The sequence below is a fragment of the Lactuca sativa genome, chromosome 7, assembly GCF_002870075.4.
Source record: "Lactuca sativa cultivar Salinas chromosome 7, Lsat_Salinas_v11, whole genome shotgun sequence".
NCBI classification, from domain to species: Eukaryota; Viridiplantae; Streptophyta; class Magnoliopsida; order Asterales; family Asteraceae; genus Lactuca; species Lactuca sativa.
In genome coordinates, this window is record NC_056629.2 from 9,189,108 (window position 1) to 9,205,619 (window position 16,512).

Sequence of the window (16,512 nt, forward strand, 5' to 3'; positions counted from 1 at the left end):
TCTTATGCTAGATTCAAACCCACAAATCAATGTTAGTATCCCCTGAAGCACTTTCCCCCTTCTTCCCTTGTTTACCCCGAAGCCTTTCTACCTCCCTGTTCGCCCTCGATGAACAAATGGGTGTCACCATAGGATTTTCGTGAAGCTTGGGTGCTAATTACATGCTTCTTCACCACCGACATTGTTTATTGCTTGTCGGAATATGCCTCATGTATATCCGGTTTTGAATCAATGAAGTAGCTAATGATTCTAGAGTCATAGACAAGTGATAGACCGAGTGTTATGGGTTTTTAGATTGTTGATTTCCTAATGCAGATTCTTCATCAATGAGGTGTGATTTCGCTTGATGGGGTCTTGTCGTGTGTGATTTTGCTTGATTAACAAATTTGAAACCTAGAGTAGGAATAAATCGATTTACCCATTTTTGGGAACGGTCCAGAAATTGATTTGGAAAGGACTTGGAAACAATCAATTTGTTCTTAGAATCAAAACCATCTTTAAAGATAGAGGAGTTGAGGAAGAAAGGTTCTGTTTTGGAGGAAAAATAGCAAGACTGACGTCTCTTTCCTGAATTTACATAGAGAAGTGTCTTGGTGGTGAAGATGCCAGATCAAATCGAGAAGTGGAGGAATGTCACGTTTGGTTTTTATTTTTCCATCGAGAAAGAAAAATACGAAGGGTTTATGAGTCAGGAGTTCTCGATTCCTTCTGTTTTCATCGGCGCCGACAACGAATCTTGAAAGAAGAAAAAGGCGATATGGTTAACGTGATGGTTGTCTCCGGAAACATTAATCGCCAGAACTTTCTCGTCGCCGGAAAACTCATCTACCGGAAGAGACAACGGAGAAGGAGATAGAAAAAAACGAGCCAAGTGGAGAAATTATTGTCGACTTGGAAAGATTTCAATAATTATTTAAACCACAAACAAAAGGAAATGCCAATTGTGGAATCTCATTATTACAAAGGGCTAAATTGGGATATGATTTTAATATAACAACACATACAAAACTTGTTGTCCGTACGTCTAAAATACAAGATAATAAAAACTTTAAACGAGAATGACGAGAGGTGCAAGAAGTCGGTCCTAAGGCCATATATATTTGCCTCTTGCTTTTTCCATGCCACAACAGCTAATGGTGGTTTTAATAAATCTATATATTATTTTTTTCATAATTTCAATTTCTTTTCCTTTTTAAATGAGTTTTCGTGAAAATATATGTTTTGAGCGTATAAGATATAAGGTGATTTTGGTACTCCCAAACCACAAGAGATTGCCAATCTATATGTTCTTATTGTCGTTGAATGCAAAAAGAAATCATCTAATGATCTCTAAGATTTGAAATCCATAGGTTTCTTTTTATTATTTCTGGTTACTAATAAAAACACAAAGAAACTTTAAGAAAACTTATTATAATTACTCAACGACTCTACAAACTCAAATGAAATCTCCTTTTTGGATGCTTGAAATCGCCAATCTCCTTCCTCTGTCCTTTAGATTTTCAAAAATCATAAGAAAAAGATGATGATTTTTTTTTAATACCACCTCCTAATTAATATCTTTAAATGTCAAATTTACTCTTTAGTCCCTTCTTTTGAACCAAAAACATATATGATACCCAATTATATCAGTTTTAACATATTAAAGAGAAAATTATATACTAATAACATACTTATAAATTTTCGGCATACCTTAGTAAAAACAAACAGAAGTCGTTAATTTGCGTTTTCAATGGTCATGAAGAAGTTGCATAAAACACAAGTACAAGTGTTAAATTCGCATAATTTAACAGTTTAGGGTTCTTTTTGAAACTTAGCCGAGCACCGTCATTATAGGATTCTTGACTGAAGTGAATGAATGCAAGAAATAGTCAAAATCCTCTAAAAAAACCCCAAGTTAACTATCACCGTTACTGGCCACCGGACGTCACCGTATTCCGCCGTTATTCTACCGTTATCCTTCTCATTCATCGGAGATTCAGAATATTTCGAGGGATTAGCTATACATATTTCCATAGAATTCGATGATCTACGGGCACCCCAGGCGAATTAGGTGATCCGGATCTCTATGTTTGTAATGTCTGATTGTGCTTGATGTTGCTCACAGTGATTAACACCTGATATGATGATTAATTTAGCTATTTCTTCATTATGGAGTATTTTTGGTTTGATTAGGTATTGGCTATAAGAAGATTTGGAGGAGTGGTGAGCTTTCAGTAGAGAGAGAATGGAGAAGTCGAGTACTTTGGACTACATCAACCAGATGTTCCCTACAGGTCAGTTTATCTCACTTTCTCTGGATTCAAGATCAGATCATAGTGAGATACTGTCTTCTTAAAAGTTCCGACAGCAGAGAACTATTGCTTATTGCACACCTAACAATTTTGAATTTTGATTGGATTATACTTTCTTATTAGCGCCCCTTTCATTTTAGCAAGTAGACAGAAAAATTGATGATAATGATGGATGAACTAGATACTTGCCTACTCGGTGGCATGAATTGCACAGTTGAAGAGTAAAGCTGTTTATGTGTCCACATTCAAGCAATGGAAAATGTCAATTTAGACCTTGAGTGCTTGTCCTGCATATGTCTAGGAAAGAGTAATCAGTAATGTACTTAAAAATAGTTAAGACTCCTTTAGGAGTTTAGAAATTATAAAAGTTGAATGCTTCATCATTTTGTAGGCACACCTACACCTAGAAAGCAATGTCTATCATATAAAATTACTTGATATCCAATTGTACAATAACCCTAAGTCACATATATATGTTGATCTTTATGATGAATCTTCTTTTAGTAAGCTTTTCTCTTAGTTTCACATTATGGAATATTCACTATGCAGAAGCATCTTTAGTGGGTGTGGAGCCACTGATGCAAAAAGTACACAATGAGATACGCGTTGTGGATACAGAAATTCTTGCTGCTGTCCGTCAACAGGTGATTATCTTTATAATATCCCCCCTTCAAATGATTGTGTGATTTGGTAATGTAGTCATTCATTCATTGATTTGAGGGTAACTCAGCACTTTATTGATGAATATTGTTATATCCAGAGTAATTCAGGTACAAAGGCAAAGGAGGATTTGGCTGCAGCTACACGTGCTGTTCAGGTCTGTGTTGAATCTTGTTGTCAATTATGTCTCTTTTATACTAAAATCAATAGACTTTCTTTTTTCCATGAATCAAACTCATTATGTTGCCTCTATTGCTATCATTAATTGCAGGAACTCATGTATAAAGTCAGAGAAATTAAAACCAAAGCTGAACAAAGTGAAACAATGGTTCAAGAAATATGTCGTGACATCAAAAAGCTGGATTTTGCAAAAAAACACATAACAACTACAATCACCGCCCTCCATCGTCTTAATATGCTTGGTCAGTCTTCTTTTTCTTTTTTTTTGTTCAAAAAATATGTCATGTTTTAAATATTGCATTAAAAAATTATCCCTATTTTAACTATGACAGTGTCTGCCATCGAACAACTTCAAGTAATGGCTTCAAAACGACAATATAAAGAGGCTTCTGCACAGTTAGAGGTGTGTAAGATGTTTGTATATTGGTAGTTGTTAACAAGTTAATAACAAAAACATGTATTCAATGAAAGTTATAATATCAAACACATTTAAATTATACAGCTAAGTTAAATTGTTTTCAATGAAGTGGCGTTTAATATACATGATTTTTCGTGTTTTAGGCTGTCAGCCAGTTATGTAGTCATTTTGATGGCTACAGAGATAACCCAAAGATCACTGAGCTAAGAGATAAGTTCAAGAACATCAAACAAATTCTCAAGTCTCATGTGTATTCTGATTTCTCCAGGTGTGTAAATTTGATGTTATGTTTACAACTTATTTTTATCTTGGCAAGTCTAATTTCCATTTTTACCCTTCTTTCTTTTATCCCAGCTTAGGTACGGGGAAAGAGACAGAGGAAAGCAGTTTGTTGCAGCATTTAACAGATGCTTGTTTAGTTGTTGATGCACTTGAGCCATCAGTGAGGGAGGAGTTAGTGAAGAACTTTTGTGATAGGGAACTTATTTCTTATCAGCAGATATTTGAAGGAGCTGGTTTGTTTCTTATAACTACTTTCCAGATATTAAAAAAAAAAAAAAACTTATTTATTTCATTTCTAAAAAGTTGTTGCTTCCTCTCAGAGCTAGCAAAGTTGGATAAAACAGAGAGGAGATATGCTTGGGTGAAACGCCGTTTAAGAACAAATGAGGAGATTTGGAAAATCTTTCCAACTTCATGGCATGTTGATTATCTGCTCTGTATCCAGTTCTGTAAATTGACCAGGTTCGTTAGATTCCAGTTCCTTTGATTGATTCCATTCCTTTTTTAAAAACATTCTACAAACCAAACGCTCCCTTACTACCTTATGTTATACTTAATATGAGATTTAAAAAACACCTTGCATGTTTGAGTTTGAAATGACACAAATCCTGGTAAATACTATTACTTTTCTGGATTAAATTCTCTACCCTACTCATGGGGCTAAATTGGTAATCTTAGGTCACAACTTGAGGACATACTTGAAAACCTGAAAGAGAAGCCAGATGTGGGAACACTACTGATGGTAATTTCTGAAGTAGTATTATTTGACACTTATATTTATTTCCTTTTTTTTTTTTTAAATTTGGGACTTATTCATGTGTGTAGGCATTGCAACGGACAATAGAATTCGAGGAAGAGTTGGCAGAGAAATTTGGTGGTAGTGGTAGTACCAGAAATGTAACAAATGACTTTGAGGAAACAGATAAAGATAAAGCAGAAAGTAATAGTAATAATAATAATAATAATCAGATTGTACAAGACATTCGTAAGAAGTATGAGAAAAAGCTTGCTGCACATCAGGATGATGTAAGTGATGCTGATTGCTTATTTAAGTTTATTTATATTTTATATTTATTCTAAAATTCCTGAAATCTTCTGCTTCTGGTTGGGGTAATTCATAACATATGAACCTTCTGTTGTCAGGATAAAGATTTAGCTGTGCCTGGAGCAGGGGTATGTTTTGACCTTTCCAATTGCAATTTCTTTATATTTCTTACATTTATATGTTTGATTACAGAAAAAAAGAAAGACTCTTTTCTAGATTTGTTTAAGTGGCAGTTTTTTTTCCTCATCAATTGCCCTAGGGGTAAAGTGTTGTATAAGTAAAGACTGCTTTTTTTTTTGGACTGAATGCAGTCTAAATATATAAAAAGACCATTTTACCCTTCTGTCTAGAAGTGATTGTTTAATTAACAACTGTTATAGATTGAACTGCAAATGACTTGTTTTTCATTTTTGTCTTTATGTATAAAGATACCCTATTCTCACTTAACCCATTAGGTCTATCTGTTTATATTAAGTCAAAAAGAAGCAACAGTACATATATGTCCAGATTAAGTTTTGTTCCCATTAACTGAAAAACAAACAGCACATAAAACATCTATCCTTATTCTAGTGTGAACTATATAACCCATGATTATAATCTCCCTCTAAATATGTAGGCTAAGAACTAGGGTTTATATTGTATTTTATGCAATATATATTGTTCCAATTAGAATTTGATGGTAAGTATGAGTATGACTTTGTTTCCATTGTTATGTTTTGGCAGTTTAATTTTCGTGGAATCATATCATCTTGCTTTGAACCACACCTGATGGTATATGTGGATTTTGAAGAGAAGACACTTATGGACAATTTGGAGAAGCTTGTTCAGGTTTTCATCAGCCTTTATGTCAAATGACTTTTTTGTCCTTGACTCTTATTTCCATATATTATATGCATATATCTTTGATATTACAGGAAGAAACATGGGATATGGATGATGGAGGTCAGACCAATATTTTATCCAGTAGCATGCAGGTAACTTTTTCTAGCCAAACAGCTGGAAAATATTTACCAAAACAAAAATAAAATCATACTTTGTGACATTTCCCACAATAAAGAATGTCTTCTATTACTTAACCTAATACAGTTTTTTTTTTCTTTCTTTCTATAAAAGGTATTTTTGATTATCAGAAGGAGCTTGAAAAGGTGCTCAGCCTTGACTAAGAACCAAACTCTGCTAAACTTGTTCAAGGTTAGTTTTGGAATAAATTATTTGTATGTTCTCGTTCTTAATACATTGTCTACTACTACAATTGAGTAGACTTTTAATAAGGTGAGTACTCCCATTGATTTGTTTATTATATCATCCTACTCTTTTTTTTTTCAACTACAAGTTACAACAGCATTGTACTTTGAAAAACCTACCCCCATATAGAAAACAATTTTCACTACTATAATGGGGTAGACTTTTCAAAGTATAATGCCCTGATAACTATAATATATAAACAGATTTTTCAAAGCGCAGTAGCTTGATAAGAAAAGTTGCTGAAAGTAGAATGGTGTGATAGAAAAAAGTGAAAGTAGGATGGTATTATTTATGATTGGTTGGTTGATTTGGGTGATAGGTGTTTCAAAGGGTTCTAAAAGCTTATGCTACAAAGCTATTCATGAAGTTGCCTAAAGGTGGCACAGGGATTGTTGCAGCTGCCACTGGGATGGATGGACATATTAAGGTATCTTCCACTTTACTTTCTCACCTTATTTTTACTATTTTTGTTTTTATTTTATTAATCCTAATGTAGTGTGAATCTTATTAATGCAGACATCTGATAAAGACGAGAGGATGATATGTTATATTGTGAATACAGCAGAATATTGCCATAAAACGGTTAGCCTTGGCCTTCACCTATCAGTATCATGTTGTGTTTATGTATTTGTTATGTGACAGTTTAAAAATAATAAAGATACATTTGGTTTTTAGGTTTATTAGAAAGCCTTTCCTGTGTTAAAAAGAGTTGGTTAGTTTTTTAAGTTGATTGGTTTTACAGGCTGGTGAGTTGGCTGAGAATGTCTCCAAAATCATAGATCCCCAATTGGCTGATGGTGTAGACATGTCAGAAGTGGAGGTAAATATATATATATATATATATATATATATATATATATATATATATATATATATATCCTATTATTTGTCTTATAATTTTATATGTACGTACGTACAGGATGAATACTCAGCAGTTATAACAAAAGCATTAGTAACATTGGTGAATGGGTTGGAAACCAAATTTGACATTGAAATGGTTGCAATGACCACACGTGTCCCATGGGCTACACTTGAAAGTGTGGGCGACCAATCAGAGTAAGATTAGATGATTATATACATATCAATTGAAACTATGATTACTTACATACTTACTTACTTTACTACATACAAACATACAATACAGGTATGTGAATAACATAAAAATGATCCTTAGTGGTAGCATCCCTGTACTTGGAACCCTTCTTTCTCCAGTTTACTTTCAGTTCTTTTTAGACAAGGTCAGTCTTCCTTCCTTCCTTCCTTCCTACCTACTGTTTATAATTTATAATTTATAATTTAGGTGTATTCATATTGTTTTTGTGCTTCATTGTGCAGCTTGCTTCGTCCCTGGGCCCACGCTTCTATCTCAACATCTTCAAATGCAAGCAGATCTCAGAGACTGGAGCTCAACAAGTACATTGTTCTTTCTTCCTTTTATGTATTTTTTTAAAAAAAAAAAAAGAAATGTACAATAGCTAGCAGCTTACAATTTGACATGTTTTTACTTTTTTTTTTTTTTTGCAGATGTTGTTAGATACTCAGGCTGTAAAGACGATACTTTTAGATATTCCATCCCTTGGAAAACAGGTAATAATCGTTTCTTTTCTTCATAACAACCTACTCTACTTTAATCATTTTTTTTAACCATTCATTTTGTCTGCTCTAGTGATTAGGTAGGAAAAACATTTTCCCAGTTACCTCTGAAACAAAAGATGAAAGCTTTTCAGTCATTTTCTTATTCACATTACAACTGTTTATATACAGGGAAGAATTAGCCTAAACTAGGAAAGAGATAATCTACTCTAATTACAGAATTAAGGTCTAAAAATAAATCTAATATAAAGGCAATTAGAGAGCTAATTTAGGCCAATATACAACTGTTAAATAAAGCAGTCAACAGCTGTATAAGGTACAGCTGTAATATTTCCAACACCTCCCCTCAAGTTGGTGAATGTATATCAATCATTCCCAACTTGGATACATTTGACTCAAAACTTATTCTCAACAGTGGTTTTGTCAGAATATCAGCTTCTTGATCGGTTGAGGGAACATATGAGAGCTTTATCTTTCCGCTTTCAATCTCTGACTTGATGAAATTCCTATCAATATGGACATGTTTCATACGATGATGTTGTATAGGATTATGAACATTTGCAATCGCTGGTTGACTATCAATGTAGAGGTGTAGTTGACCATTAACATCAATTTTCAATTCTATTAATAATCTATCCAACCATATTAACTCACAAATTCCTTGTGCAATAGCACGATACTATGCTTCGGTACTACTTCTTGACACGACTGATTGCTTTTTGCTTCTCCAAGTGACCACATTTCCCCAAAACTTGGTACAGTACCCTGTTGTTGATTTGCTATCTGACCAATTTGCATCAGTAAATCCCTCAATCTTTCGGTTCTCGGTTTTTTTATAGAGCATTCCTTTTCCAGGTGTTCCCTTAAGATATCTAAGGATTTGATCAACTGCATTTTGATGGCGAATAGTTGGAGCGTGCATAAATTGACTTACTTGGCTAACACTATAGGCAATATCCGGCCTAGTGAGTGATAGATAAATCAGCTTTCCCACTATTCGTTGGTATCTTTCTCTATTTGTTGGAGGGTCTTCTTCAGTCAACTTTTCTTTCCAGTTCTTTTCCATTGGAGTAGTTGCTGGTCGGCAACCAAGCTTTCCTGTCTCTTGTAGGAGGTCTAGGATATATTTTCTTTGTGAAATGAAGATTCCATCTTTGCTTTTAGCAATTTCTATTCCAAGAAAATATTGTAATTTTCCTAGATCCTTGACTTTGAATTCCGATTGCAGTAGCCGTTTGAGGTTGTTGATCTCGTCGACATCATCTCCGGTGATTATTATGTCATCGACATATACAATCAAGATACATCGTTTTTTATTCTTCGACTCTTTAACAAACAGAGTATGATCTGCTTGTCCTTGGCGATATCCAAAATTCTTCATTACCTTGCTGAAATGAGTAAACCAAGCTCTGGGAGATTGCTTTAGCCCATATAAAGTCTTTTTCAGTTTGCATACTGATCCGGTTTTTTCTTTGTGCTCGAAACCAGGGGTTAGCTTCATGTACACCTCTTCTTCTAGTGTACCATTTAAGAAAGCATTTGATACATCCATTTGATGTAATTCCCAGTCAAGATTAGCTGCGATGGATAACAATACTCTTATGGAATTTAGCTTTGCAACAGGTGCAAATGTTTGTTCATAATCGATTCCATATGTTTGAGTATATCCTCGAGCAACTAGACGGGCTTTGTATCTCTCAATAATCCCATTCTTGCCAACTTTCACACTAAAAATCCATTTACAACCTACTAATTTCTTTCCTTTAGGCATATCAACATCCCATGTCTTGTTTTCATTTAATGCTTTTAATTCTTCAAAGACTGCTTCCTTCCACTTTGGATCCTTTAACGCTTCATGAATGTTTGAAGGAATAGTGGTGTCATCAAGTTGAGATACAAAGACCCTGTGTTTTTTAGATAACCTTCCATAGGACAAGTGTTTTGAAATAGGATGTTGAGTACAAGATCTTACCCCCTTTCGGATTGCAATAGGAGCATCAAGATCATCCACTTTGGATTTTTCTTGCTGTAATTCTTGTGGAGGATCTGAAGTTGGTTCTGATGGCTGGTTTTGCTGAGTTACACGTGGTCTTTTTGAGTAGACACGTAAAGATGGTTCTTCTCTTTGAACAGGTTCTGAAATTTGAATTGGTTCAGGGATGATATTTTCTGTCACCGGGGGTATAGATGGTGATATAGACTCAGAAATAGGCAACATTGGAAGAGATATAGATGGATCCCAATGATTCTCTTCATTTGAAGTCTCCCCCTGAAGAGAATCATAAGAGTAAAATGGCTGATTTTCAAGAAATGTGACATCATAAGATGTAGAGAACCTTTTTGTGTGGGGGTTGAAACATTTGTACCCTTTTTGTGTAGATGAGTAACCTACAAATACACATTTTGTTGATTTTGGATCAAGTTTTCCTTTGTTGGGACTGATATTGTGAACAAATGCTGAACACCCAAAAACTTTTGGAGAAAGAGAATTAATTACTCTGGACTCGGGAAAGGTTTTTTGAAGAACACTGATTGGTGTTTGGAATTTTAAAGGTTTTGAGGGAAGTCGGTTTATTAGATAGAAAGCAGTTAGGATTGATTCTCCCCAAAAAGATTGTGGCACATGACTAGAGAACATGATTGAACGTGATACCTCTAAAAGATGTCGATTTTTACGCTCGGCAATCCCATTTTGCTGGGGAGTTGAAGCACACGAACTCTGATGTAAAATACCATTTTCTGAGAGGTATCTTCCTAAGTTACTAGAGAAATATTCCCCCCCCCCCCCCCCATTGTCTGTTCGAAGTATGTGAATATTGCTTTGGAATATGTTTTTTATCATGCTGTGAAATTTTATGAACACATCCGCAGCATCCAATTTGTTTTTTAAAAGAAAAACCCAACATACACGAGTATGGTCATCTATGAAGGTGATGAACCAACTCTTGCCACTTAGGTCCTTGACACGAGAAGGACCCCAAATATCACTATCTATAATATGGAATGGTTTTGAGGGTTGGTATACACGAATGGGGTAGTTTCTTCGTGTTTGTTTTGCAAGAATACATGATTCACAATAAAATGAAGAGACATCTTTATTGATGAAGAGGTTTGGATACAAAAGCTTCATATACTGAAAACTAGGGTGTCCTAACCGTTTATGCCAAAGGATTACATCAGAATTTAAGATACTTGATGCAGATAGTGCTAGACATGAGGTTGGAAAATGAGAATGACCAGTGAGGTAGTAGAGACCATGTTGTACCTTAGCATTGCCAATCATCTTCCCCGAACGCAGATCCTGAAATACACAAAAATCACAAAGAAAAATTACTTGACAGTTCTGATCTTTTGTTAATTTTCTCACAGACAGAAGATTATATTTTAAATGTGGCACGTGAAGGACTGATTTTAAGTGAAGTCCTTGAAACTTTGTATCACCCATTCCTATAACCGGTAACACAGTTCCATTTGCCACACATACTCCAGGTTCATCACCACATGTTCTATAGTTGCTTAAGTTTCTACAATCTCCGGTCATATGATCGGAGGCACCGGTATCAACAATCCAGTCATCTAAATCTGTTTTCTTTGTTAACAGAGACATTTTTATGTTACCGTGATGCGTAGTTGCTGTTTTAGGGGCTGGTTTAGGTGCTCCAGAGCATTGTAATTCACGAAGAAGGGACCTTAGAGTCTCCATATTTTGTGGAGTGAGTTTGTTGATGTCGGGGCTTAGTGGCTGGGTTTGCTCGACTACATGAGCAGAAGGAGTTTCTCTACGCTGACTTCGTGACTTCCAATCCTTTGGCTTTCCATGTATTTCCCAGCAGGTTGCCTTCGTATGGAAAGGTTTCTTGCAATGTTCGCACCAATGACGAGCATCCTTGTTTGCCTTATGATTTTGAGAATGAGAAGACATAAGGGCTGATCCTTGCGGTTGTTCTTCCGGAAAAATGCCCTCGTTTGATGTGAGCATAACTCTACGTTGGCTTTTTTCTCTACGAACTTCAGAAAAAACTTCTCTAAGCGAAGGTAGCGGTTTGACTCCAAGAATACGCCCTCTTACTTCATCAAGATCCTTATTAAGTCCTTGAAGAAAATCAAAAACTCTGTCTTTTTCAAGCATTTGGTTATATGTGTTTCGATCACACTGCACTTCCAAGGAATAGAATAGAATAGGTCCATATTATGCCATAAATCAACTAACCGGTTGTAATACTCAGTAACCGTCATTGTTCCTTGGCGAGTGGACCTTAGGATTGAGCGAATCTCGAAACACTGAGATGTGTTTTCAAGATCTGAGTACATATCTTGGACACCTTTCCAGATTTCGTGAGCGCTGCTGTAGAATAAAAATGTTCTGCCGATTCGTGCCTCCATGGAGTTGATAAGTAATGCCATGATAATGGAGTTTTCTGCTTCCCATTGTTGATAACCTGAATCACCCTGTTTTGGTTGACAAGTTTCACCAGTAAGATAGCCTACTTTCCCTTTCCCTCGGATGACCAGCAAAACAGATTGATACCATTCTCTGAAATTCAACCCATTAAGTTTGTGTTGGGTGATTTGCAGAGTATGTCCGAGGTCAGGAGTAGAGAGGAGAGTGGATTTTGCTGCAGATGAAGCAGAATCGCTTGTGACATCGGATTGGTTTCCCCCGGCCATAAGTAGTTTAAGTTGGAGAGAAAAAAAAACTTAGGAAATAAAACTTAGTTTGATCAGGTCTAGGATGGACCTGCTCTGATACCATGAAACAAAAGATGAAAGCTTTTCAGTCATTTTCTTATTCACATTACAACTGTTTATATACAGGGAAGAATTAGCCTAAACTAGGAAAGAGATAATCTACTCTAATTACAGAATTAAGGTCTAAAAATAAATCTAATATAAAGGCAATTAGAGAGCTAATTTAGGCCAATATACAACTGTTAAATAAAGCAGTCAACAGCTGTATAAGGTACAGCTGTAATATTTCCAACAACTTGGTTTTGGCCTTCACCACTTTATCAATTAAGCCATATCAACCTGACTAGTGATTAAACCGGTTTATATTTTTTAAAAAACCCATTTTTCCTGGTTACATGGTCTGATATTTGATATCAGTTTAAAGTACAGAAAAACACAACCTACTTTCGCAATTTTATCAATTTGGCCACTTATGATTAGGGGTGAGCATTGTGCGGTTCGGTGCGGTTTTTGGTCAAAACCGAACCGAAAACCGCAACTTCGGTTTTTTGAAATTTAGAAACCGCACCGTTCGGTTTTATGCGGTTCGGTTTTTGCGGTTTTTTACGGTTCGCTTTTTTTGCGGTTTTTTCCCCGTTTTGCCTTTTTACTAAAACTCAAGTAAGCGAGTTAATTTGACTCAGATGAGGAGTGCTAATCATTTATTGGACATAAACCCATATATACCACCATCTCTTGGTTTAAAATCAAATTAAATAACCATTCATTCAACATGTTTCTAATGTTTCAATATAATGCGAATTTAATATAATATTTGTTTCACAAGTACATACGACAATATCAATTAATGTATTCATAAAAATGATACTATATCACTAGTACTATTCATATTTAAATGTTAAAAAATATCATAAATATTATTTGTTATTGTAAATACCACTGAATGTATGCTTAAAAATATACAATCATTCTCCGATAGATAAGATAAATATTACATTTATAGAAATTTTAATTGTCATAATTTCTTGGTTCTTATAAATATCAACACTTAATATATATATATATATATATATATATATATATATATATATATATATATATATATATATATATATATATATATATATATATGCGGTGCGGTTCGGTTTTTTGCGGTTTTTGCGAGACTAGAAACTGCACCGCACCAAGTATTTTCGGTTTTTGCAAAACTAAAAACCACACCATCGGTTTTCATATCGGTTTCGGTTTTTTGGTTTCGGTTTATGTGGTTTTTTTGGTTTGCGGTTCGGTTTTTGCTCACCTCTACTTATGATTTTGATATTACTGTTACTGTTATTATTATCATTATTATTATTATTAGAGTAAAAGTAAATTACATTTTTGGTCCCTAAGTACAGCTATTTTTTGCAATTTTGGTTCCAAGTAAAACTATTATTTTTGGCTCCTAAGTATAGCTATTATTTGCAATTTTGGTCCTTACTTGAGGTTCTTGTAATGTTTTTGGTCCCTGTTTCGTTCAAGTAAAACTACTATTCTTGCTTCCTGAGTATACTAGTTGATTATTGCAATTTTGGTCTCAAAAATATTGTCATTGTACTTGGAACAGGGATCAAAACGTCAAAAAAACCTGAAATAAGAACCAAAATTAAAAGAGAACTTTTTTGGACAAAAAAAATCAGCTCTATTAAGAGGGGCTGAAACTGTAATTTACTCTCTCTGATCATTAATACAGATGAGAAAAACACAATTTACCTTTGGACTGAAACTGTAATTTCACATTTCAGTTATTGAGTTTTTGCTTTGTCAAATTGTATATATTTGCAACAACATACATACATTAATCATGTCAGTCAAGCTTTTATTTTATTAAAAATTGATTGGTTTGAATTTGATTAAAAACTTAATCTGAAGCAACAGGCATCAGGAGCTGCTGCTAGTTACTCCAAATTTGTGAGTCGTGAGATGAGCAAAGCCGAAGCACTTTTAAAGGTGAATGATTGATTGATTGATTGAATTTAAATAATCTAGAACCATTTTTGTAATGAGTTATTTTGTATTGTAGGTTATTCTGTCCCCGGTTGACTCAGTGGCAGATACATACAGTGCACTACTACCTGAGGGAACCCACTCTGAGTTTCAGCGAATCCTAGACCTCAAGGTTACCTTCTACTTCTACTAATTGTAATCAAATTATATGCATGTGTTTCTTTTTCTTTTCCTATTAACTCATGATGTCTGTATACATGATGTTTAAAAAATATTTCTTGGAAAAATAAAAAGAAAATATAAACCAAGGAAAATTTGTAAAAGTAATTAAATTAGGACTTAACGAGGAAAGCCTTCTGCTAAGTGCTTCTTTCTTCAGTAAGTTAAAGAAAAAACAACGCACATATTAATATATATAATATAGCTTTACCAGATTAAGTCATATGAATTTCATGAAGTCCATGTCATGTAGTAATAAAGAAACTGTATTTGAGACATTTAATTATATCGTACAGGGGCTGAAAAAAGCAGACCAACAAACAATATTAGAAGATTTCAGCAAACGTGGGTCCGGGATCCCAATCGCCACGTCAGCAGTCCAGGTGGTCCCCACCACAGGTGCAGGTGCAGCAGGTCCTCCTCCTCCAGTGGCAGTGGCGGTGGTGAGTCAGCAAGGTGGTGGTTCTTCTTATGGTGCAGCAATGATGAGCAGTGCATCAAGAGAAGATGTGCTGACAAGAGCAGCAGCACTGGGTAGAGGTGCTGCCACTACTGGTTTTAAACGCTTCCTTGCTCTCACTGAAGCCGCAAAAGACCGAACCGATGGTCCTTTCAGAAAACTCTTCAATGCATGACCATTCTTTCAACTCCATGCATGTATTTTCTACCATATCATACCAATCAAATGACCTGTATTTTTTCTTAATTACTATTTTTGACATGATTATCAAAACTTACTTTTATTTTTTATGTGTGGACTGGACTTTTTGTTAGGTTATATAAAATTCACTACATTTGGGTATATGTTTTCATACAAGATATGAGATATACTTTGCTTAAACAACGTTTTATGATTATTTTTGTTAGATTAACTAGTTGTGAGACCCGTATATTATACGGGTTGATTAAAACAAAATGTTAAGTACGAATGATTAAATAGAAATTTTATTTGAATTTTAAATTGAAATAAGTGAAAATTATCAGAAAAAAAAACTTGCAAAAAATAAATAAATTAAAATTATGTGTTTAGTGTGTACTAAACGGGTTAATTATAACAAAATGTTAAATATAAAGGTTTAAACTGTAAATTTATTTGAAATTTAAAATTTGAAATTAATAGAATTTATGGAAACTAAATTAATGATATATTGAAAATGAAAATTAAAGTAATGACAAGTGGAAAATAAATATATCTCAAATTATGACAAAATGACATGTGGCTAATTTTATGAGAGAAGGACATGCGGCAAAGTCATTTTCATTTATTATGGTAGATTTTTTTTTCACTTACAATTTTTTAATTAAAATTGAATGAAGATCTTTACGGTTATTATAACAATCATCCAAAAATAACCCTTTCTTTTTTGGAACCTATGCTTGTTTCTATGTCTATTGTCAATATAACCTTTATATGTTTTACTGGTCTATTCGTCTCCACGTAAAACTAATATATATATATATATATATATATATATATATATATATATATATATATATATATATATATATATATATATATATGCGCATACTGTATTTGTACATTTGTTAAAAAAACGTCTCAATAAAACAAACAAAGCATGATCCATCATCCATGGATACAATGATTAAAAAAAATAAATGCTAAAACTGAAGTAAAATGATCATATTACATGTGAAGATTATATCCTATCATGTTTACATAAATTCATTGGACAAATTGAATGAGAATGAACCTAGGGGGAATTTTTCTAATTTTCCTAAAATAAAAATGCATGTTACTTTTGAAGCACACTATATAACATGACCATTGTTGATCTTCCTCAAAGTGTTTGACATACATATAACTAGAAAATGAAACAAAAAACTTCCGAAACCTGAAAATACTTACTGGTATTAAACATCTAATAACTACAATATCAACTTGG

General features: G+C 34.1%; 1 protein-coding gene across 3 annotated transcripts; it reads left to right on the top strand.

Annotated features, from left to right (window-relative positions):
- Positions 1-1,850: 1,850 nt before the first annotated feature.
- On the top strand, positions 1,851-15,410 carry LOC111908189 (vacuolar protein sorting-associated protein 53 A-like). Of its 3 annotated transcripts, none has more exons than XM_052765531.1 (25): positions 1,851-2,050; positions 2,155-2,273; positions 2,841-2,935; positions 3,052-3,108; positions 3,223-3,373; positions 3,464-3,534; positions 3,693-3,817; positions 3,904-4,064; positions 4,152-4,293; positions 4,510-4,573; positions 4,657-4,857; positions 4,975-5,004; positions 5,600-5,704; positions 5,791-5,850; positions 5,990-6,067; positions 6,441-6,548; positions 6,638-6,703; positions 6,864-6,941; positions 7,041-7,177; positions 7,266-7,359; positions 7,457-7,534; positions 7,646-7,708; positions 14,315-14,392; positions 14,466-14,561; positions 14,905-15,410. In XM_052765531.1, the coding sequence occupies exons 2-25, from the start codon at positions 2,225-2,227 to the stop codon at positions 15,241-15,243; spliced, it is 2,526 nt and encodes an 841-aa protein (XP_052621491.1). In that variant the 5' UTR covers positions 1,851-2,050; positions 2,155-2,224; the 3' UTR covers positions 15,244-15,410. The 3 variants fall into 3 exon arrangements, with proteins under 3 accessions (XP_052621491.1, XP_052621490.1, XP_052621492.1); XM_052765530.1 differs by having other exon boundaries at positions 2,173-2,273; XM_052765532.1 differs by having other exon boundaries at positions 2,173-2,273; positions 14,321-14,392.
- Positions 15,411-16,512: the final 1,102 nt, after the last annotated feature.